Source organism: Xyrauchen texanus, chromosome 3 (assembly GCF_025860055.1).
Source record: "Xyrauchen texanus isolate HMW12.3.18 chromosome 3, RBS_HiC_50CHRs, whole genome shotgun sequence".
Taxonomy (NCBI): domain Eukaryota; kingdom Metazoa; phylum Chordata; class Actinopteri; order Cypriniformes; family Catostomidae; genus Xyrauchen; species Xyrauchen texanus.
This window is the reverse complement of record NC_068278.1, coordinates 6,111,696-6,137,239: the sequence shown is the minus strand read 5'-3', so window position 1 is coordinate 6,137,239 and position 25,544 is coordinate 6,111,696. Positions and strand designations below refer to the sequence as shown.

Below are 25,544 nucleotides of genomic sequence, written 5' to 3'. Positions count from 1 at the left end.
TCTGTCTCGCGTAAGTTAACTCCGCGCTTCATCTGTCCGTTCCGCATCTCGCAGGTTATTAGCCCCGCCGCGGTGCAACTTCTCCCCCGCTATCTGCGCCGTGTCCACCCAGTTTTTCACGTCTCCTGTGTTAAGCCCGCTATTCGCGCTTCCACTCGTCCCCCCTCTCTTCCCGTTCGTGTTGAAGGCGTTCCTATCTATAGGGTCCGCAAGATTCTTGACATGCGCGCTCGGGGTCGTGGTCATCAGTTTCTGGTTGATTGGGAGGGTTACGGACCCGAGGAGAGAAGTTGGGTTCCCTCTCGGGCGTGTTGGACCGTTAAGCTTATCGATGATTTCCTCCGTCGCCGCCAGGTCTCCTCCTTGAAGCGCCAGGAGGCTTCGTTGAGGAGGGGTACTGTCATGTTATGTCTAACTTCTGTTCTTTCCCTCTACTCTGTCTCCCTCTGTTGGTCGTTCTATGTTACTTTCCCTCTCCTTTCCTCCACTCCCAGCTGTTTCTCATCTTCCCTGAGTTCCTCATTAATCCACCTGTTCCCTCTTTCCTCTGATTAGCTCTCTATTTCTCTCATCGCTCTCACTACATTCTCTGTCGGATTCTCACTCTGTGTTACTATCTCTAGAAGCAACTACAGCCCTGTGTGTCTCTGTCCAGAGTCCTGTCCTGTTGGCATCCGCCGTCACTAAACTGTTCACCGGTAAAGGCCATTCCCTATCTCTGTGCCCAGTTACCTGACGCCACGAGAGAGTGGTACTCTTCAGCTACCCGTGGACTAACTACAGCTCGAAGGAAGCATTTGTTTTGCCATTTTGTTATCGCCCTCTCTGCGGGCTGCTTTTGTTTGTATTCCTCTCAAGGAGAAGACTTTGTGTTGACCTTATTTTCTGAGCTTCATTAAAGACTCTGTTTTTATACATCGCTTTTGGGTCCTCACTTACCTTCATAACAACAAGTACTATAGAATGCTATTCCAAACAGAGTCGATAAATATAAATGTGTTTTTACTATAACATTCATATAACTAAGTGTCCTTTTTAATGTTTTATTTAGGAATAGTCAGCATCCAACCAGTGTGTGGTGAATACAAAATTCAATCTATATCTCCTCTAAAATACTTTAATGGGCCGCATTTTCTTCAGTCCATCACAACCACATAATGAACAGGAGAGGAGTTTACTGGAGGAACAAACAAAAAAGTCAACAGCTCCACAAATAGACCCTCATAAGACCGGCAATGTAGGTAGACTCCTTAGCTTCTTCAGCACTAGACCATCACTATGTGACACTGCATGTGGTCAACTGATTCCATTGTCATTGTTCATGAATCAATCATAATTTGAATGTTTATTTTGTCTGTAGAGGGAATTGACAAAACAGATCAAGAGTGAAAATTCCCATATTTGCTGCCCTACTCCAACATCTGCCTTACTACATGAAGACCACATTAGAAACCAACTGAAACAATGAGGTTTCATTTGAAGTTTTACCTGCACTACTTAGTTCTACTGGGTTTCAGCTGTGTAATTTCTACCTATGGCCCACATCAGAGGGCCCAGAAGACCGGTGACATACTGCTGGGAGGACTTTTCCCTATTCATTTTGGGGTGGCCTCTAAAGACCAGGATCTTGCAGCAAGACCGGAGTCAACTGAGTGTGTCAGGTATGACCACAATGTGCCTCCATTAAAAAAAACGTTGCTTTCTTTTTAGATATGAGGGCTGTCACTGGGGTGGCAGCCACTGGGACTTTTTTTCTTTTAACTCTGTTAGAGCTTTTAACTCATTTTGGATTCATAATTGTTTCCCAATGACCTATTGTGTACATTTAAAGGTATATATATATATATATATATATATATATATATATATATATATATATATATAGGGTTTATTCCCTGGTAACAAAAGTGTACTTGCACAGTACCTTTGCTCTCCTTGAGGGACAATCCAAAACTCTGTCTAGAGGTACAAAAAAGGGCCCATTGAGGTGTCCCACCCCAGTGGTACTTTTTCTAAGTGTACCAATCTAAGTGGTTGTGGCTAAAGCACAGGGCTGTTAATCACCTGTTAATCAGATGGTTGCTGGTTCTAACCCCATGGCCACCACCATTGTGTCCTTGAGCAAGACACTTAACTCCAGGTTGTTCCAGGGGATTGTCCCTGTAATAATTGCACTGTAAGTCGCTTTGGATAAAAGCGTCTGCCAAATGCATAAATGTAAATGTCTTCAAATGTGGTTGATTCTTGTGATTTCAAATGACAAATTACCTTCACTAATGTTTCTTATGAACACAACAGATCAATGTTGTTTTCTTGTTTTAATTAACAGATTGAGCATTTATCTAGATTTTGTGCTTGGTCAATGTTTGGTACATTTTATAGGTAGAAGAAGTTTGTTGCACAGTTGTGTGCTACTGATTTATGTGTGTATTTGTGAATTTTTTTTAGCAATTCGTGTTCATAAAATAAATCTGTTTTTCAGATACAACTTTCGTGGATTCCGTTGGCTTCAAGCTATGATATTTGCTATTGAAGAGATCAACAACAGCTCTACTCTTCTTCCAAACATCACACTAGGTTACCGTATATTTGACACATGCAACACTGTCTCGAAAGGCCTGGAGGCATCACTAAGCTTTGTTGCACAAAATAAGATCGATTCACTTAACTTGGATGAGTTCTGTAACTGCACAGGAAACATCCCATCAACCATTGCGGTGGTCGGGGCATCTGGATCTGCGGTCTCTACAGCAGTCGCTGATTTAGTTGGCCTCTTCTACATTCCTCAGGTTAGAACAAGATGTTTGGAATGTTTTAAAGGAAAGGTTCACCCAAAAAATTTATTGTGTAATTTCATGTAGTTTCAAACCCATATGTAGTTATTTAATTTGCAGGGCTGTAGCCAGGGTTTGAAAATTTGTGAGGTCCATGGTGAGGTATCAAGACTTTTACAAACATTACACCTACAAATGCAACATATTCTTTACATCAAAATTATATATAAAAATTAAAGGACAGAAACCAATAACAATACTGAAAATATTTTTTAATCGCAAATGCAGTTAACAATATTAATACAGAATTTATGTCACATAGAAATGCACAATTGAAAATAAAGCATTGATTTTGAGTTGGGCAGCAAAATTTACTCATATTAACAACAGAAAAACAGCAAGCATTAATTAACAACTAATTTATCTAGGGTTATGTTAACTCTGGTACATATTCATATTATCCAAAACAATCAATTGTTTTCCTTTTGCCAGATTATTCATTATTTTAAGGTGCACTCAGTAATTTTTTCCCCTTTCCACTTAAGATGTGAATTATAATTTTGAAACATATGTATAAAATCATGAGCGCTCAGATAAGATGAGAACTGTAGTCATATCAAAAGCTTTTTTATTCTATATGGGGCAGGGGCACCCTCATGGGGGCTGCCATTTTACAATCACATGACCAACTTAATACTACTGGCTTAATTTTAGTAACCATCTTGTTATTGGACACTTTCACTCCTGGATTAAATTAATCATGGTTGATTGTAAATAGTGAATTTCTACAATGGCATCTGTTAATGAAAACTGCTGATTTTGAATGATGCTGCATCCAAACCACTAGTTGTCACTGTAAGTCCAAGATGACATGAACAAAGAGTTACTGAGTGTAAGCTACCTTTAATTCACCTTTTTTCAATTAAAGTTCATTAGAACTAAACATATTTACAAAGGAGATAAAGTCACAACTTCACTTTAAAGCTTTTTTGATAAATTCTGCTTTGTAGTTGATTTATGACAATTTACCATTGTTTGTGCATAGTATCCAGAGTTTAACTATAGTATTAGTAAGATTATGTTAATCACAGGTAAAAAAAATAAATAAAAATAAATCACCATGGTGAGATGTAATTAATGTATGTAATTAATTTGTAAAAAAAAATCATAAAAATAAATAATAATACTCTATGGAATTTGTAATGAAAAACAATATCCTAAACACATGTAGAAATAATAAAAACAACCTCCATAAAAGTGACTTATATTGCCCAATACAATATTTAATATTTTTGTAGGCTAATAATATTAACATTTATTAGAAATATATACACTATTTCTGGCAAAATACCATAGATACTACTACAGTTAATGTTACTAGAGGTATATTTCTATAAGGGTGCTGATTTGTGGAATGAAAACCTGTAATTACGTTGTGAATGGAACAATGTTTTCCTGTTTACCTCGTCACTGTATTTTAATATGACGGGCTGTTTAATCTTGTTTCAACTAGCTTAAGCACAGAGCCTTTAAGTGTATTGTATCAGATTGGTTTATGTTTATAACAGATAATTCTGTGTCAAATTCAAATTGGTCACACGCGACTCACCGTTAACCTCTGGACAGCACGTATGCGCAGAAAAGGTACATCAAATTAGTGAGACCGGACGCTTTTACTTTGCTCTTCCTGTTAAATGCGCTGCGCAGCTTCAGATAGCGCCATTTCATAACACTCTTGTAGTATTTGCGGACACTAAGGAATCTAGCCAACTGTCTAAACTAAATTATACATCCAGTGCAGACACTTAAAGGAGTTATCAAATGCTTATTTATTTTTTATTCCATTGTACATAGCATCAAAATGTATTTTTGAATATGAAAAAATTACTCAGAGCTGGCTACTGCCATGTTTATGTGTGGACCAGAAACAGAACATATTTGATTTTGCTCATTAATAATGACTGAAAAAAGAAAAGAAAAATTTTATGAATTTCAGACCTTTTCTCACACAAAGCTATTGTCATGATTTAAATAACGTAGTCTACTGGTCACATTAACTACTTTTTGTAATTTAATGGTGTTGTTTTGTGTGTACTTTTTAGACCTTGAACAAGAAACTCACTATGAACTGTCAGTAGCTGGGTTTCCATTCATTTCTTGGCAAATTTTGGGATATTGCAAACAAAACGCTGAAAACAGAAAGAATAAAAAAAAGTCTAAAATGTGCCTAAAAAATTTACATGCATGCACACTTGAGATAAATAATTGTTTTATTTGATAAGAAGACATGTGCATAAAATACGATGGAAATTGATTTACTGAATATATTATATAGAATTTATAAAGTAATGTACTGTAGATAGATTTGCATTAAAAAAAAAGTAATGTTTCTTTGCTTCAACGAGCCTTGAGAATACATAATTTGCATTATTTTCTTAGAGAATATCATCAATATCATTGCATAGCCCCCCTGGTCAGATGGTGAAATGCTTGAGGGGACCCTTTCCTGTATAGAAACACTTAAAATGTGCAAACTTTCCGTATTCAGTGAAATAGTATTTTGTGAAAAGTTGGCAACCCCAAGCAAACAAAAGGTTCATAAGAGCGTTTAGTCTGTGCACTCTAAACCATAACTAATTTATTACATTCAACAAAAGAGACACCGTGGCTTCCCCAGAGGATACAATGTCCATTTCCTTTTATATTTTTGTGCCAATTTTCCCAGGAAGTGATGATTTTGTGCTCTTGAACACATGGAATGGAAACACTGCTTTGTTTGCAACGTTTTTGCGATATTCTGTTGTTTCGCATAAATTGAACATTGAACAATTCTTCATAAATTCTCCTTTTGTGTTCAACTGAAAAAAACAACAGCATCCCTTTAATTTTATAGGTCTTGTTAAAAATGTCCCTCTCCTCTACCATCTTTCAGATCAGCTATGCCTCATCCAGTCGCCTTTTGAGCAACAAGAATCAGTATAAATCTTTCATGAGAACTATTCCTACAGATGAGTATCAGGCTATTGCCATGGCTGCCATCATTGATCACTTTCAGTGGAACTGGGTGATTGCTATCGCCTCTGACGATGAATATGGCCGTCCAGGCATTGAAAAGTTTGAGAACGAAATGTTTCATAGGGACATCTGCATTGATCTCAATGTTTTAATTTCACAATACATTGATGAAGTTGAGATTCGCCGTCTGGCCGACCGCATTGAAAACTCAACCGCCAAGGTCATTGCTGTGTTCGCCAGTGGACCTGATATTGAGCCACTCATTAAAGAGATGGTGAGGCGCAATGTCACAGACCGTGTTTGGCTGGCAAGTGAAGCTTGGGCCAGTTCTAGCCTGGTCGCCAATCCAGAGTACCTTGATGTGATGGGTGGAACTATTGGCTTTGCATTGAGAGCTGGCCATATACCTGGCTTTAAAGAATTCCTAAAGCAAGTGCACCCAAAGAAGTCCAGCCATAACGAATTTGTGAGGGAATTTTGGGAAGAGACCTTTAACTGTTACCTAGATGATAGTCCAAGGAATGAGGACAGTGAGAATGGCAGCACAAGTTTCAGACCTCTGTGCACAGGTGAAGAGGACATTGCAAGTGTAGAGACCCCATACCTGGACTACACACACCTACGGATTTCTTATAACGTGTACGTGGCTGTTTATGCCATAGCGCAGGCACTTCAGGACATTCTTACCTGCACACCTGGGAAAGGACTGTTTGCTAATGGGTCTTGTGCAGACATTAGGAAAGTGGAGGCATGGCAAGTGAGTTACTTACCGTACTACGATTATATTTGTAAGGGGCTTGCCAAAAATGTTGCATGAGTTTCCTATTGCAGCATTTTAGAATGTTCGGCTCTGCTGTTCTCAATTCAGTTCAAAATCTATATAATTTCCCTTCTGAAAAAATTATCTTAAACCAGCCTACAGTGGTTTGGCAGTATAAGTTGGTTTATACTGTTCTAGCTGGTCTCCCAACCTGGCCAAGCTGGTGATCAGCTGGTTTCCTATTTTGACCTGCTGTCAAGTGCACAAAACCTAAACAGTCTAAATCTAAAACAGATAAACCAGAACAGCCTAAACAGCCTAGCCAGGCTGCGAGACCAGCTGACAACCTTAGTCTGGTTTAAGTAAGGTTGAGAGGGGACATTTTTATTCTAAATTTATTTTATCTCATTCTAAAAGGTTCTGAAACAACTGAGACACCTCAACTTCATAAACAGCATGGGGGAGAGAGTGCATTTTGACAATGGAAGCGAACTTTCAGCAAATTACACCATCATAAACTGGCATCGGTCACCTGAGGATGGATCTGTTGTATTTGAGGAAGTTGGTTATTACAGCATACATAACAAGAATGGTGCCAAACTCTCCATAGACAAGACAAAAATTCTGTGGAACGGCCGTCTAACTGAGGTGAGTCAGCAAAAACCAAACTCTTCCCAAACTTCTTGGCTCTTAACTGGATTAGAGTTATGTATTGAGTCTAGCATTTATTTCATAAGGGTTTAACTAAAGGATTACGATCTTATCCAGTCATTGACAGCGTTACTATAGTATTTGAGGCTTGATAAAATACATGTTTCTATTTTCTCTGACAGGTACCGTTTTCCAACTGTAGTGATGAGTGTGAACCTGGAACCAGAAAAGGTATCATTGATGGCAAACCCACTTGCTGCTTTGAGTGTACAGAGTGTTCAGATGGGGAGTACAGTGATCATAAAGGTACTGTGACAACTAGATATCTATAAGAAGACTATGACTATGTTTCGACTATGTCAGTTAATCAAGTTCTAGTTTATTTTAGTTCACTATGGCCACATACACACTGCAAAGTTTGAGGGAGTGAATTACCTAAATTGTTATTCGGTGTCTAAAAGATTTGTTCTGTTACTGTTTTGGTGATTCACAGCTATAAACAAGAAACATGGATGCCATAGGTGTCACAGGTGGGATGTGTTCCCACCACTTATTGAAATAGCTTGCATCTGGTGCATGTAATACAGAGGAAACATCTCTAGTTCTTGATCAGGAGTTTCCATTTCAATCATGTGTGTGATAATGAGTGGTGATCCCGTACTGGAATTTCTTATTTTTAATGTTACAATTAGTGCTTGTTGCGGCTGTCAATGGCGTGAAAAGACAGTGTTCTCTCGTTTGCATTGGCACACTTCACTCGCTCCGCTTTTGCACAGTTCGCACTTCTTTCCAATGAAATCACAAAATAAAGTGCAAACAGATGTATCCCTGCCCATGATATGCATCCAATAAAATGTACAAATGCAATCATAAAAAGTTATACAAGGGCAGATTAGAACCCAGAACAACGGATATGAAAGCTTGTTTTGTCAATGGCTGACAATGTTTTGAAGCAATAATATGTATTATTAAATGTATTTTTTTGTCTTTTGTTTAGTAAAGTGTTTATAAATAAATAAGTAATAACCAAGTGAATGCTCAAAGGCATTAAGAAATAGAAATAATGTATGAGAACAAATTAATAACTGAAAATTAATACTCATTATCACAATTGAATTAAGGCATGATCATGAGAAAACAAGAAAGAAAAAAGTAATAAACCGTGGACAAAACAGTCCATACAGAACCTCTCATACTCAAAGCGAAAATGTTATCACTAGATCTGGGGGGCAGGGTTGGGAGGGGTTATTTTTGTATTCCACTACAGATTACAGAATGCATGCTGTAAAATTTAATTTGTAATGTATTCCATTCGACTATAATCAGTATTCAGTAATTTAATCAAAATACTTTGGATTGCCTCTTTAGCAGTGGCAGATTTTTTGGACAATTCTTTTAACTAATATGATTAATATGATGTTGTTGAAACAACAAGTATAATAATAATATGTTACATATGTACATAGCTATACAAGATCATAAAATGTTGTTTAAAATAGTTAGATGAAGTCATTGTCACACAGCAGGACACTGATGACAATGCTTAAGATTTTATGCGTGAACATTGTTCAGCAAGCCGCACTTCAGCTCCCATTAATGCTTTCCAGTATGAATAAATTATGCAAATTACTATGTACTGCTCATAGCTGCACTGTTGTTGCAGTAATTTCATTACTTATTACTAATTACTTTCTAAAACCCTTATCAACCTCAACCAAATAAAATACAGCGTTAAATTAGAAAACATATATTTTAACATTAGACGTTACATTTTGATTTAAAATTCACTATTGTTTTAAATAGAAATGTTCTATAGTCTATTAAGTATATAACACTGTTATTGAAATTACTGAAAAATTAAGAGTAATCCCTTACTTTACTTTTTTCAAAGAAAAAGTCATTTAATTACAGTAATTAATTACTTAGTAATGCATTACACCCAACACTGCTCATATTCTAAACATGATCTAAAGTGCACACAATTGGCAAGTAATAATTCAGCTTCATTAGATTTCCACAATCCACCTGTAAACAGCAGGGTTAGTTTAACGATTTCTAAGGCCCCAAGCAACCTGACCAACCCGGGGCCCAATTTCAAAAACGTTGCTTAAAAAATTACATAAAATTGATTTTAAATAATCATTTTAAATTCATCTTATCAGCCATTGTAGCCAAGTGCAATCAAAATGTTTAATGACATACAATTCTAGTTCAAGATAATTAATGCAGGTTTTCCAGTTTTTTCAACAATACAGTGATTAAAAAAAACAGGGTGTGCAAAACCTACTACTTCACTCACTAACATTTTGGAATTAATTTGTTATTTATTATTATTATAACCCAACAATTTTTCATTGTTGTACAATGCCCCTTCTGTCACTCACTCGACGTTGTGTCGAATTAAGTGACACATGAGTCTTCCTTGGGAGCCTTGCGTACCTCTGAACTTGAGAAAAGGCCAGTGAGAAATTGGCAGACAGAATTGGCAAGTCCCACCCGGACATACGGGTATAAAGTGAAGCGGGCGTGTGTCTGTCAGTTACATTTTTTCTTCGGAGCCGAGCGGTTGTGCAGCAGCAAGCTGAAGTTTCACCACTGTTCCACTCACTTCTGTTGGCAAGAAAAACTGCTGTTGGATCCTACGGCGCATTTCCAGCGGCGTTCTTTCTCTCTGCACGCTGTGCAGTCCACGCCCCTGTGTGCTTCGACAGCACTTTCTCTGTCTAAAAGAGTGTTTACCCCTCCTAAAAGAGTTGGATTTCTCTAAAAGATTTTTGTGGCAGGGCGGAGGGCGGGGCCGGGTCGTGATCCTACACACCCGGTCCCGTATTAGGCTATTTATGCCTCCGTTAACGATCTCTCTCTCCCGCACGATCCCCTGCAGTCGACCTTTATCCCTCACGGAGGCATAATTAGCCTAATACGGGACCGGGTGTGAAGGATCACGACCCGGCCCCGCCCTCCGCCCTGCCACAAGTTTATTTTCACTAATAAAAGAGCAAAACACGAGCAGGCGTTGAACGTCCTTTTCAGGACGCGTCTTTTTAAAGATGCCTTTCTGCCTCTGTGTAGTTACTGTATGCGGTCGATATCTCTAAGACCGACGGTCACAGACGCTGCCTTGAGTGCCTGGGCAGCGATCACACTGAGGCAGCATTTGTGGATGCCTCATGTACTCATAGCGAGAACATGACCGTGGCAGCATTGCGGTCGCGGCTCTCCTTTCTTAAGGTGAACAGCACTTTAGCCACCCCCCCGTCGCTCCTTCTTCCCACGGGATTGAGGACAACCCGGCTGGTGATGAAGGTGACTTGGGGATGACAGCGGGCTAAATGGGTAAATCCCCACGAATCACCCCAAATCCCCTTACTTCATCATTCCCAAGAAAGGTGGTGGGTTGCGCCAATCTTGGACTTATGAGTTTTCAGCAAGACTTTGCACAAACTCCCGTTCAAAATGCTCACGCAGAGATTCTAACCTGCGTTCAACAGCAAGATTGGTTCGTGGCGGTAGACCTGAAGGACGCTTACATCCACGTATCATCTTGCCTCGACACCGACCCTTCCTACGGTTCGCATTCAACAGCCAGACATATCAGTACAAGGTCCTCCCCTTCGGCCTGTCCCTGTCCTCTCACGTCTTCACCAAGGTCACAGAGGCAGCCCTTGCCCCGGTACGGGAAGTGGGCATCCGCATACTCAATCACCTTGATGACTGGGTCTTTCTAGCTCACTCTCGGGATTGACTATGTGCTCACAGGGACCAGTTGCTCAGTCACCTCAGCCGTCTAGGGCTTCAGGTCAGCTGGGAAAAGAGCAAGCCTTAGTTAGACTCAGTCTCAATGACATCACGCCTTATGAGCGAGTGCGCGCAGTCAGTGCTCAGGTGCCTCGCTCTCTTCGAGCCTGGCACGGCGGTTCCTCTAAAACAATTCCAGATGCTCCTGGGGCATATGGCATCCTCAGCCATGGTCGCGCCGCTCGGGTTGATACATACGAGACCGCTTCAGCACTGGCTTCAGACTCGAGTCCCGAGATGGGCATGGCTCCGCAGCACATACCGTGTGTTAATCACCCCCTCCTGCCGTCAGACTTTCAACCCATGGACAGACCTCTGTTTTCTGTGGATCAGAGTCCCCCTACATCAGGTGTCCAGATGTGTCGTGGTCACCACAGACGCCTCTCAACGGGGTTGGTGCGCCGTGTGCAACGGGCACGCTGCTGCTGGCTCCTGGACAGGGCTCCGGCTGCGTTGGCACATCAACTGCCTAGAGTTACTGGCTGTATTCCTTGCCCTACGGAGGTTTCTCCCGCTGATTCGGGTGTCTCGTCATATATTTTTGAGACCTGAAGTTATTTTTAACTTGACACAGAGTCTAAAAATGTGCCGGTCCTGCATGAGACACTGAAGAAACAACGAGACATGGTGCAGCAGTCAAGGACATTCGTCTAGCACGTGTTTACTTAGGGCAGACACACTTTTGGAAGTCCTGTATATTTTTTCATAAATTATAAACCCGAACACAAAGTCCTACTTGAATAACTGACCCGAACCCGGCATACCTCTAACTTGAACCGCTCTAAGAGCACGTTTACACGTTGTTAAAATTTCTGTTTTAAAAATGAGCAAATACTCTACTATGTACCTAATATCTGGACTAATACATCACATAGACTATTTTTTTATCAAAATGGTAAAATATTATTAGTGTATAAATACTGTATTTATTCATAACAGTGTCTCTATTTTATGACATCACAGTAACGTTTATGCTTGTTAAGCTTCTGCTTTTAAACAGCATTTTCTCTCTGGGTCATAATGTATTGATTACCCCAAAATCAAAGGGCTAGTGGGAGCAAATATGCCGTAGAATGTCAGTATAAAAATGTAAGTCAAGCAGTGCTGGCCCTTGCATTTTGGGAACCTTAAGAAGATTTTCAAAATGGGGCCCCTTGCCTACTTTACATCTAACCAAACACATAGTCAATTTGTTCAAAAGTATATAGCTTAAAAATGCAAAACTATCAAGAGTGGGTTATTAGCACTGGTACAGTATAACTGCTTCAGAAGTACAAAAATGAAAGAATATATATTTTTACTAACCAAACACCAATAACATCCACAAATTTCAAAATATCTTTAATGAAATTCCAAGTTCCCTTACAAGTTGGTCACTTTAATGATGCATCGGTAGCTGATTCTCTGGAATCTCCCCCAGGAGTGACAATCTCTAATTCTTGAATAGAATCACGCCAATCAATTGGCAGATGGCATGAGATGCTCCACGCTTATGCACGTTATCGCAGGCATACAATATGGAGCACAGCACCATTTGTCAGAATTCTTCTACTTCAGATTACATCTCATGCTCTGCAAGCCCGACTCATTACTTTGTCCTTCTTTTTTCACATCTAAACAACAAGAGGATATTTCTCTCTGTTGTGCGCAGACAGGGTCTGGGGGTCGTTCGTATCCTTTGCACTGCAATGTATTGTGGTTGCAACTGTCTTGTGTGTGTTTCTTTTTATCTGAAAGAAACTAAAAGAGACACTTGTGTCTTAAATCTTTTTTAATATGACTTTTCACAAGTGTTTCCTTCTGTGCCAGCGATTTATCACTCTGTCTGATGGGCTTGAGCACTGGAAGCAGCGCATTCTGAGACTGATTGTGTTCATTGCGAGCATATGAAACTCAAAACACTTTGCCCCTGGCTTGCTTTCTTTCTAGAAATTAACAGCAATGCCTAATCCACCCAAATTCCAACCCCTGTGGTGCCTGAGGGACCACACAAGCAATGGAAGTGAGGATGGGATATGGAGCGCAGAAAATCGGAGGATGACTCTGCCTTGCATCTCTCCTCGCATCTCTTGCGCCGTGCCGTTCTTCCTGGAGCTGCATGATCAGCTCATTAACACTTGGCCCTCTCCCAACACAGTGAGAGTAAAACTCTGTGCAGCCACCTTCATGCCTCTTGATTGTGCTGCTTTGTTGATTTTTCTAGTTGAAGATGCTGTGTTGGCCCACTCTTGCCCTTTCTCTGCTAGACTGGCATGTAAATCCAAGCCTTTGCTGTCGTTGAGGTCATGTGAGCTCACGTCCTCCATGATGGGTATGGCTCATGCTGCTGCAGGCCAGACTGGTACATCTCTGCACACCATGGGAGTTCTACAGGCCTACCAAACTTACTTATTCAAGAACATGGATGAATGCAGCCAGGACACTGAGTCCTATAAAGAACTGCATCATGCTATACATTTGTAGCTCTGGGCCACCAAGATCACTGCCAAGGCTGTCGGAAGATCTCTGGCTGGCCTTGAGTCCATTGAGAGTCAGGCTAAATTTGTCAGAAATGCATGACAAGTCCAAGGCCTTCCTGCTTGATGCCCCAAGTTGCAGCAGGGACTTTTCAGTGATGCCAGGATTGTCATCAATGAAAAGTTCCAATCAGTCAAGAAGCAGTCGACTGCCTATAACCACATCCTGCCAAGGGGGGGTGGCACTGTAGCGCAACCGGTTTGCTCTCGGTTTGCTCTTGGTTTGCTCTCTGTCCTGTCTTGGACTTGTCAGTTTTCCCTGGAAATGTGGAGTCTGTCCCACCAGTCAGACCACAATGGCCAGGAAGAAGATTGATCGGAAATGCATTTGCTCTTGAGGATGTGGCATTTCAAGTTCCTCACACTTTTACCAAGTGCATCAATGAGGCGCTCACTCCGCTGAGGCTGAGCAGCATCCTCATCCTGAACTACCTAAACGATTTGCTGCTATTAGTGCAATCGGAGGAGTTGGCATGCAAGCATAGGGATCTGTTGCTCATGCGCTCAGAGCATTTGGGTCTCAAGGTCAATTGGGTAAAGAGTATTCTAGTGCCCTGTCAGCAGGTTTCCTTCTGAGGAATGGAACTTGACTCTATGACTATTACAGCTTTTCTGTCTGGTGCCCACATTCAAGTTAAAGCCGGGTATAGCTTTACGTCTGCAAGTGTTTCAGCGAATGTTGGGGTTGATGGCCATGGCAGCTACTGTCACCCCTCTTAGATTTCTACACATATGTCTTGTCCAGTGCTGGGTCAACTCGAGTGTGTCTCGTCTCCTTGTGACACGCCACTGAGTTGCTGCGGTTGCGATATGGAAAACGCCTTTGTTCTATCAGAAGGCCGTTGCCTGGGCCAAATGGTCAGATGCAAAGTTTTCACAATGGACACATCCAACTCAGGCTGGGATGTTATCCCGTGTCTGGCACCTGCACAAACTACGTGGCACATAAATTGTTTAGAGCTGCTTACAGACCTCCTGGCTCTCAAGGCCTGTTGGCCAAGGAGGAGTATGTTCATGCCCAATACTGGCTCTGACATGACGTAGCTGAACTACACAGCAGATTTGCTCTCGCATCAGGGTGTCAGACCAGTGGAATGGAGACTTCCTCCTCATACGGGTCAGAGAATTTGAGAGATATTTGGTGGACATGTTTGCCTCCCTAGAGACCACGCACCATTGCCTCTGGTGTACACTGATGCAGGCTCACATATGGCCGACAAAAAGCACCTATGCATTCCCTCCTGTTCGCTTGCTACACCAAGTGATGTGCAAGAATCAGGAACACCAGGAAACCCTCCTGTTTGTTATGTCAGAGTGGCCGAACTGCCCTTTTAGTAAAACACAGACGTAATGATAGATGTATGTCCTCATGAAATCAGAGTCTCTCTTCAAAATCCAAACATAAGTGGCCAAAAGAGATGACCAGGTGTAAAGGTGATATCTTTTTTGTGATCACATTTGTGATCGGATCTCTCAAAACGTTAATACCAGTGAATACATGGATTCAGTATTTCAGCACGTGCTCAAAAGTTAAACAGATTGGTTAGTTGAGTTAAAAAATAGACTTCAAAAGAGCTTGTGATTTGGTCTATCATCCGTAGGCATAGCCTATAATAAAAATGTGTAACAATTTGCAACTTTACCTGGCTGATAACCTGATTCTGTTTGCTAGCTCACTATTATCGCATATCACTTATATTGAATTAACTGTTAGAGGCAGAAACAGTGATAGCAGTTCAAATAATATTTATTGTGCATGTAACATGCTTTTCCCCCCACTTTTTTCTGACAATTTTCTGCGGACCCCCTAGCACCCCCTTACAGCCCCCTGGATGTCTGTGGACCCCACTTTGAAAACCCCTGGTGTTGTATATGCTTGGCTTTAGCGCTGGTGTTGCAAGTGATTACGGGTCCCCTGTTTAAGCCATTAGATGCAGTAAACTGATGCATACTCTCACTGAGCTTACTCATACTCTCATAGAGGACTGTGCATCTGCTCACATTGGCCTCAGTGAATTGTGTAGGGAACCTTTAGGCCCTGACGGTCAAAGACCTTGTTTGGAGTTTGGACTGGGCTTGTCTAAGGGTGTCCTTAAGCCAACAGAAGGTTATGTGCCCAAGGTTTTGGCTACTCCTTGCAGGGTGTAGGTTGTTACCCTGCAGGCTTTCTCTCCTCTGAGTTGAATGAGGCTGCACATGCTTTTTCCAGTGAGGGCACTCACATGTACATTGACTGCACCAGTAATTTCAGGCTTTCTGATCAGCTCTTTCTGCTTTGGAGGCTATGCAAAAGGTTTGGCAGTCTCCAATCACAGACTTTCCCACTGGTCGGTTGATGCCATTGCACTTGCTTTTGAGTTGCAAGGAAAACCATATCCAGTTGGTGTTAAGGCTCATTCGAACAGAAGCATGCTGTATGGCTTCCTCTTGGGCTTCGGTGAAATGGGTGTCCTTGGAGGACATCTGTCTAGCGGCAGGCTGGGCATCCCCTAACACCTTTGTCAGGTTCTATAGCCTGTACCTTTTTTCCCTCAGAGGCCATCCTCTGAGGTTCTAACTGCTAGGAAGGACTCATTTAAATTTTCTCACTACCCTTACTGGCTAATGTGCATTGCTTGGTGCATGTGAATCAGTAGCATGGCATGGTATACGGTTCCTGTAGCGTAAGCTACTGATGCAGCATCGAAGTGACTGACTTGAAAGGGAACGTGATAGAATGGAACGAGATGCTACTACTGATTTTTCTGTTTAGGGACCAAGATGGCTCCTTTTAAGTAGAATTTATTTAGCAGAAATGCCGCTGTGCTCTGTATTATATGTTCACAATGACACGCGCATAAGGGCCGTAGCGTTTCATGCCATTTGCCTATAGATTGGCATGACTCCATATGGGCATTAGAGATCATCACTCCTGGGGGTGTACCTATAGTGACAGCAACAGAAACAGAGTCTCGTTCCCTCCTAGCAGGGAGACAAGATAAATGTTGCAACTAAGATGACTGTTCAATTGAATAAGAAATAATTAAATTAGCATGCCTGATTAATTAATGTAGATGATACAGTATATACACCCTGGTGAATATTGAGGTAGAAATTATTTGCACAGCAGTCCATTACAGTGTAATTTAAAACAGTACAGTGTATGTTGAATATGTACTGTGATGGAACTTACAGTAAATACACTGCTGGCAGCTGAACGAAATGCACCTGATTTGTCAACATAATTGTGCTTGTCACTCCTGCCTTTAAATGCAGAGCACGGCTCCAGAGAGGCCGTTGTCTTTGCTGTACACTTTCTAGTACCCTTAGACATTTGATTTATATCTTTTGTTTCCATTTTTATTTAAAATAAATGACTCTCGGCCAGTGGAAGGCCACTGTCTGTCTTTGCTCACATGGGATGGATATGGGGAGAAGAATTAAATTGACAAAAGGCAGACCAAATCTCGGGTTACTGGGTTGCCCACAATTAAATTAAATTGTCTTTCTATGGTCACAATGCCAGTTCTTAGTTATACAAACGTAAAAATTACATACTTATGTCTCTATGCCTTTTTTTAATGATTATATCATATTTTTCAGTAGTTTTGACAGATTCCATCAAACTATTGGCTGGCTGCATATAACTGGGCTGTGAGGCCAGTACTACTTAGTCAAGTCAAATAAATTTTATTTGTATAGCGCCTTTCACAACACACATTGTTTCAAAGCAGCTTTACAGAAGATCAGGCATTAACAGATGATAAAACTGTAATGTATATAATGTCGATGAATCATCATTGTGTAATTAGATAAAATACGATTGTTAATCGTGTTTAAAAATAAGTAATTAATTTATAATTGTATTAATAACCCCTGTGAGCAAGCTGAAGGCGACTTAGTGCTAATAATTATTTGGCTACACTAAACCCGTGGTAGGGGCACCCCTGGTGGTCATGGGGCAATATGCAGCCGCTTATATCGCTTATTATGTATGGGCGGCACTTAAGTCAAGATGAATAGCTCTTTTCCTGTAATTTCTTTAGCACTGCACTGACAAGCTGTGCATGTTCTAGAGAGAGTGGCATTTTTGTTACAACAACTCATTCAGTTCGGTTGTGTATACGTTAAGTGTATACAGATTTAATAGAAATTATGCTGTCACTACATAATTTTTTGGGAATTGAATTTGGTTGTAGAATGTGGTTGTCCCTCCTGTAGATAAACTAATTTTGTGCAAAATGGGATTAAGCACTCAGAAGTGTGGTGAGATCCATATTTAGCCAAAGTGTGTTTATGGCTTGATTAATTTCAACTTCAACTTCAATGTAACAGCATTTGTCTATAAAAATTTAAATGTTCGAAAATTGGAGAATGTTGTCAAAGTAACTAATTTAATTTTCTTTTCTCCACAGATGCCAGTGTTTGCTCTAAGTGTCCTAACAACTCCTGGTCTACTGGCAATCACACTTCCTGCTTTCTTAAGGAAATTGAGTTTCTGTCCTGGACCGAACCTTTTGGGATTGCATTGGCATTGTTTGCAGTTTTTGGGGTCCTGTTAACAGCTTTTGTGTTGGGTGCATTTGTGCAATTTCGTGACACTCCAATTGTGAAAGCCTCAAACCGAGAGCTGTCATACCTTTTACTTTTCTCACTCATCTGTTGTTTCTCCAGCTCCCTTATATTCATTGGTGAACCACAGGATTGGACATGCCGTGTACGTCAACCAGCTTTTGGAATCAGCTTTGTGTTATGCATCTCTTGCATTTTAGTTAAAACCAACCGGGTCTTGCTGGTGTTTGAAGCAAAAATTCCCACCAGTGTCCATCGTAAATGGTGGGGACTGAACCTGCAGTTCTTATTAGTGTTCCTGTTCACATTTGTGCAGGTGATGATCTGTGTGGTTTGGTTGTACAATGCACCACCTGGGAGTTACAGGAACTATGACATTGATGAGATCATCTTTATCACCTGTAACGAGGGTTCAATGATGGCGTTAGGCTTTCTGATTGGCTACACATGCCTGCTGGCTGCCGTTTGCTTCTTCTTTGCATTCAAGTCTCGAAAACTCCCGGAAAACTTTACAGAGGCCAAGTTCATCACATTTAGCATGCTAATATTCTTCATTGTCTGGATCTCTTTCATCCCTGCATACTTTAGCACATATGGAAAATTTGTTTCTGCGGTTGAGGTCATTGCCATTCTCGCCTCCAGCTTCAGTTTGCTGGCCTGTATCTTTTTCAACAAGGTGTACATCATTCTGTTCAAACCATCCAGGAACACAATAGAGGAGGTTCGCTGTAGCACTGCAGCTCACGCTTTCAAAGCAGCAGCGAAAGCAACGCTACGACACAGCTCCACCTCCAGGAAGAGGTCAAGCAGTGTCGGTGGGTCTTCTGCCTCCTCGCCCTCCTCGTCAATCAGCCTAAAGACCAATGGGAATGAAACAGAGTCACCCTCTGCACGCAGGCAGAGTAAGAAACCAAGGGTGAGCTTTGGAAGTGGAACAGTCAGTCTGTCCTTAAGCTTTGAGGAAGCTAGAAAAAACTCATCTACGAGTGGTTGTACATCAACTGTACATTGAATCATAGTATGTGAGCGGCGTGGAGAGGAAGCAAAATAGGAAGCAGGGGAAGCGAGTAGCAGTTTTTTGAATGTCAGTCTCTGTGTTTTCTTTTGCAACAAGAACTCTTCGATACCATCATTAGCATAACACATTATTGTTATTGTTTAAAAATAAAAAAATCATAAAGTATTGTTTATTTTTTCATTTTATGTATTGTGTGCCCAGACATTTGTGGTTCCCCGTCTGCCGCTCACTTCGACGTTGTGTCGAAGAAGCGACACTAGGGGTCTCTCTTGAGTACCGAATATACCTCTGATCTATGAAAAAAGGCCAATGAGAAGTTGGCAGACAGAATTTGCATGTCCCGCCCCCAGACATACGGGTATAAAGGCGGGGAAATGCGTCTGTTTCATTCAGAAATTTCCTGGATGAGCTCGCCGCTGCATCGGAAAGCGGTCTGGCATCTGACGCGGATGACTCGTCTGGGCTGCCGCCTTCGGTCCAGCACGCCCAGGCTGAGGCCGACGCCCAGATGTCTGAAATGCTTGCCCGGGCCGCCGGCAGCAGTGGGGCTGGACTGGAACCCTCCGTCCTTCCCACAGCCATCGCGGCTGGATGATTGGTTCCTGGGGTCTGCGCGCCGCTCACAACCACACCCCCCCTGCACTCACAGCCACGTCCCGCCCGGTCCCTTTATTCCCGGAGGTGCATGATGAGCTGATGACTGCATAGAGAGCACCCCTCTCCACTCGTCACAAAGCCCCTCGCTCATCCGCTCTCACTACCTTCCACGGCGCAGCGGCCCACAGGTACACGGCAATTCCCCAGGTGGATAGAGCGGTTACGATCCACCTATGCCACGAGAACGCCGCCACCTGGCGGGGTCGCTCAGTGCTCCCCTCCAAGGCCTGTAGGACGATATCGTCATTGGCCGCCAAAGCCTACAGCGCCACCGGACAGGCCGCTTCCGCCCTGCATGCTATGGCCCTCCTGCAAATCCACCAGGCCAAGGCACTCAAAGATCTGCCTGAGGGTAGTCCTGATCCTGACGTGTTGCAGGAACTGTGCTCAGCGACAGACCTCGCCCTCAGGGCCACGAAGGCCACAGCGCAGTCACTCGCGCAGGTGATGGCCACACTTGTGGTTCAGGAACGGACAAGACACGCTTTCTCGATGCCCTTGTCTCCCAGTTCGGCCTCTTTGGCGACACCGTCAAGGACTTCACCCAGCAGTTCTCCGTGGTGAAAAAGCAGACGGAGGCCATCTCACACATCCTGGTCCGCCACAGACCTGCCGCAATTCAGCGGAGGAATTCGCTGACCCAATCCACTGCGGGTACTCAGATCTACCCTGAATACTGGAAAAGGTGCTCCACAGGTCAGGGCCCCTACGTGGACTTTCCCCCTGTGTGTATTTTCCGTGGTACGGTCCCCTTACGAGCGGACCCACGTCTCCTTTGGGCAGTTCCCACTGCCCCCCCCCCCGTCACCGTGTCTGTAGCAACTTCTCCCTCCGAAGAGGTGGGATCTACCACCGTGCCACTTCCCACATGTGACTTTAAGACCCATGTGGTGTATGTCACCACTCTTACCTCCCCCTCTCTGGGCAGGTGTGGTCTCCGCAGGGTCTTTTCTCTCTGAAAGAATAGGAAACTGGGTAAGACCCCCTTCCCCGATGCATGTAAGGGCCCCAACCGTTGACTCTATGGGAGAAACATAGAGAGAAAAAAGACCCAGCTAGGCTCGGCCCGTTTCCAGGTTGGCAAGCGATGCCTTGTTCCCCTGTCTAGGGTAACTATAAGGATTCTGACGACTTTATGGGGCATTGGGGGAAGGGTACGTGCAGTCTGATACAGCTGGTCATTTTGGCATGTCAAGTACCTGCCCGGTCCTGTGTCAGCAGTACACGTACAAGGCTCAGCGCATGGCGTGATTTAAATTGGACCCCTAGTGTCGCTTCTTCGACACAAGTCAAAGTGAGCGACAGATGGGGAACGTCTAGGTTACAGATGTAACCTCCATTCCCTGATGGAGGGAACGAGACTTTGTGTCCTCCCGGCCATGTCGCTGAGCCAAGCCACTGTTGTGGCTGGACCATTTCCGGCTCCTCATAAAAATCCTGAATGAAACAGATGCATTTCCCCACCTTTATACCTGTATGTCCAGGAGCGGGACATGCAAATTCTGTCTGCCAACTTCTCATTGGCCTTTTTCATAGATCAGAGGTATATTCGGCACTCAAGAGAGACCCCTATTGTCGCTTCTTCGACACAATGTCTCGTTCCCTCCATCAGGGAATGGAGGTTACATCTGTAACCTAGACGTTTTAAAAGAACAGTTTATTGAAAACTTTGAGTCTGCCATGAATATTTATACTAGATTTTTGCCATTTATGTCTACATATTTTTTTACTTTGTTTAAAGGAAAAACTTATTTTCAAGAAAAACATTTGGAGAGGATTAATGGTGGTGGTTTCATCAGTCTTTCTTTTCCAATGTAACCCTGGAATTGACTTTCACTAAATGTGGGAACCACAGAATCTCTCCCAATGTCAAACATGGACTAATCTCTGTCAACAATACTTTATAAAACATTATAAGACCATACCATTTCATGAGAGTCAAGTTATTTTATTTGTATAGCGCTTTACACAGCGCACATCATTTTAAAGCAGCTTTACAGAAAACCATGCATTAACAGAAAATGAAACTGTAATATCTATAAAGTCTTAGAGTGAGACATCTTTATTTGCATGTAAGTCATTTGTTGACTCATCAGTCTTACATAAGCTAACCAAAGTCGCTCTGTTAAAAGTCTTGACCAAACTGACCTAAGTATTATCTGCTAAATGTCATAAATGTAAACAGAAGCAGATAAAACTTTGGCAATTGATGTCTAATGTGATTTCTCACAATTTAACTCTAGTTCCTTGATATTGGTTCTACTACACAAATGTTGACCAAAAGTGTTTTAAGTTCTTCAGTTTTCACCTTTTAACAACTGACATTGTGTTTATTATTTTGATCATTGGCCAAAACTTCACCAGTGAGTCAGGGATTATAAGGTCCTTGATAATTTGCTAACAATGTATTCTAAACAATGGTTCTCAACTGGTAGGTCGCAGTTCCGATTGTCACGGACAGCAGGGGAAAAACAATGCCAAATGCAAATAATAAAATACAACTAATCATATAAAAGTGTATAAGTTAAGATCGTAAAAAAATAGACTCATCAACTTATCAAAGGGTGGCAAAAATGCTTCTATATCTTTTGTTGTTGATGTCAGAGACCGTGTTTCCAATTAAATTATTTTAGTGCAAATTGTTCTGTCAATTAGTTGAAGCTAGCCAAAATGACATAGATGTCGCATGGCATGCCCTCATCCTTGAAAACTAAAAATAATGCATTTCAGAGTTTAATTTTGAGAATATTCTTGTTTATTTTAGCATAGTAAACAATTTTGGTACTGTGTAGGTTGCCACTTGATGTCTGATGATGACAGGGATCTCGCCAAGTAGCACATGATCCTGGATCAACTTACTTGTTAGTCCAAATCTTACAGTGACTTATTACTGGGAAGATACCTCTGGAGCAACCTGGAGTTAATTATCTTGCTCAAGGGCACAAAGGTGGTAGCTGTGGGTATTAAACCGGCAACCTTCTGCTTACCAGTTCTGTGCTTTAGCCCATTACCACCACCACACCACATTTCAATCAACCAATAAGATTTTAGGGTTAGATTAAGGTTAATGTTATGCAACTCTGAATAGAGAGGCATGTTCCACTTCTCTACCCCCCTGCATCACCTCAGTGATTATTTACACTGGGCTTTAGTGGAGTGACATGCTAGTGGGAAATTTGCTTGTATATCCGGAAGGTTTTCTGTAAAAGGAAGCACACTCCTTAATGGAGTAGTTTGAATATTAACAGGGAACATTTGTGAGCTGTTACCAAATTTGGGCCCTTGAGTAAGGAACTGTGCCTGGAACAACATGACAACATGACATATATATATATATATATATATATATATATATATATATATATATATATATATATATATATATATATAATGGCTTCTGTCTCTTCTTCTAGGGATTCACTAACAAATTCCAAAGCAACTAAAAAGGTGCACACCTTTAAGAACTGTGAGAAACAAACATATCATAATGCCATCATTTGATTAATATCAATTTTCCTGTAATTAAAAAATCATGGGCCTGTAAGACCCTCATCAGTTATTTGACTGCCCATTTGCAGATCTGGGACCCTACCAGAGCAGCATCTAAAAAACATGCCTGCATATAACATACGGAAAGTATTACAATGGGAGTCGCGTGACGCCTCACGAGGGTCGGATGTGCGAACAGCGACCTCTGCGCACTTTGTTAGTTTTTAATACTTTTTGTGTCATAAACCAGTGAGATTCTATACACGCTGTTCCATAACTGTTCTATGAAGACAATATGTCAAAGAATTCAAAATCTTCTAGCTCTGGAGACATTAAAAGACACATAGGTGCTCAAGGTGATACCCCAGACAGGGTCGCAGTTTGAACGGTGCAGCAGGAGAGATTCAGTGTCTACTGTCGAGCATGTTGGCAATTAGCTACTAATCCGCTAGCGACCAAGACAGACTTGGAACGCATTTCGGAAAAGTTGGAAGACTTTGAGAATCATAGCCGGTGAAACAACATTCAAATTGTTGGAATTCCTGAGAACGAAGAAGGCAGAAATATGGTGAAATAAGAGAGAAGGTTCTCAACCATAGCTTTCATCAGTACTGCCGCACCCTATAAGCAGACTACGCAGTCTGTGTAGGGCACCAACTCTCTAGGGGGGCACCATCTTTCCCTAGGAGGGCACCAGAAAGTCCACGTTATACGCTATTCAAGGACCCGAAAGCAGTTGCGAAACACAGATGATCGCATCGCCCCACTCTGCGTAGGGCATCAATGGCTATCACACTGCTTCAGATAACATGTATTAAACCTTGAATCGAATGGATTACTATGAATGAATTCCTTTGTCCTTTTTGGAGCTAGAAGGTTTTGGACCCCATTGTTATTCTTCAAATAATATTTTGTTTTCCACAGAATACTGTCTATCTAGAAGTGTTTAAGACTGGTTACATTATTGACAGGCTATATGTTCAATGTTCATGAGTGCACTAAATTTATGTTTCTGGGTCAAAAACAGGCCACTCTTAAAACTTGCCTTCATGAAATCTACATTTAGGGCAAACAGAATAATATCTTACCTCACTTTTTTTCACTCATCTTCTTTGCATAGTTATAATGCATAGCAAAGTTATATTGTGGGCTATGCAATAGAGTTTGAGAACAACAAATCTAAAATGAACTTCTAATTAAATCAGAAATTAGAAATAAAACATTGAAACAGAAATTAGAAATAAAAAAATTAAACATAATTCATTTAGAAATTTTTTTGTAGTCGTGTCGTGTACCATCTGGGATCACTCCGCATACCATTATTTGTTTGAGAACTAATCTAATAAGTATAAAACAAGCTTGTGATATGTTTACCTATGTAAAGTGTAGCATTAAGTTGGGTGTGACCCATCCTTAAACTCATCCTGTTCCACTCTACTCATGTTTGGAGAGAGTCCATTTACAGGGCTTTGTAGTCTATAGAACTATCACTCTGTTTGGAAAGTATACCCAGCACTCTTGCCGTTAATTATTACAGGTTTCCAGAAATATATGTTTCTACTCTGCTCTAGTAAGTGTGACTATTCAATGTGCTTTGTCTAGTGAGAGGCCAGTGTCCCACTAACACATTTTCAATCTGAAGTTTCATTGCTTTTTGTTAAAATAGAAATGTATATATTTTATGTTAAAGTTGTTGGTCAGCATCTTTAAAGTGACAATGCGAGAGATGTGTTAGACAACATTAGTAAAAATTAAAAATACAAGACAACTTGTGTTAAAGATACATCTAAAATGACATGAAATGCTTTATTGTGTTTTAGTAATATAATTTAAAACACAAAACTTTATTTTTGTTAAACTATTTGTTCATATTTAAATTGGATGTGCGTTTTGCTGAATAACAATAGTCTTTGTTTTAGAACCCCATTTTATCGATAAAATGGGGTTCTAAAACAAAGACTATTGTTATTCAATAATATTCAATAATATATAATAAAATTATTCAATAATATACTATTGTTATAGTTAAAATTAAGATATAACAAACTTTTGTATAAAAGATACAGTTAGAATTCTATAAAAATAATTATTGTATTTTAGTAAAACAAACCTGTTTGTTAAACTAATGTCAAACATTAGCTTGGAATTTACAAACATTTTATAAATCAATCAAACAAGCAACACATACTTTTGAAAATAAATGCTATTTTAAAAGAGTAATGCTACACGTCTCACACACAAATGACACCTGCACACAAAATACATTCGTCATTCTGTTTTAAATGGGGAGCGTTGAACTGGAGAGGTGTACCCAA

The 25,544-nt window shown here is 41.2% G+C and overlaps 1 protein-coding gene across 1 annotated transcript; it reads left to right on the top strand.

Annotated features, from left to right (window-relative positions):
- The first annotated feature begins 1,168 nt into the window (after positions 1-1,168).
- On the top strand, positions 1,169-19,077 carry casr (calcium-sensing receptor). The gene is made up of 7 exons (XM_052095518.1): positions 1,169-1,237; positions 1,361-1,661; positions 2,483-2,789; positions 5,707-6,546; positions 6,967-7,197; positions 7,383-7,506; positions 17,909-19,077. The coding sequence occupies exons 2-7, from the start codon at positions 1,465-1,467 to the stop codon at positions 19,075-19,077; spliced, it is 2,868 nt and encodes a 955-aa protein (XP_051951478.1). The 5' UTR covers positions 1,169-1,237; positions 1,361-1,464.
- The last annotated feature ends 6,467 nt before the right edge of the window (positions 19,078-25,544 follow it).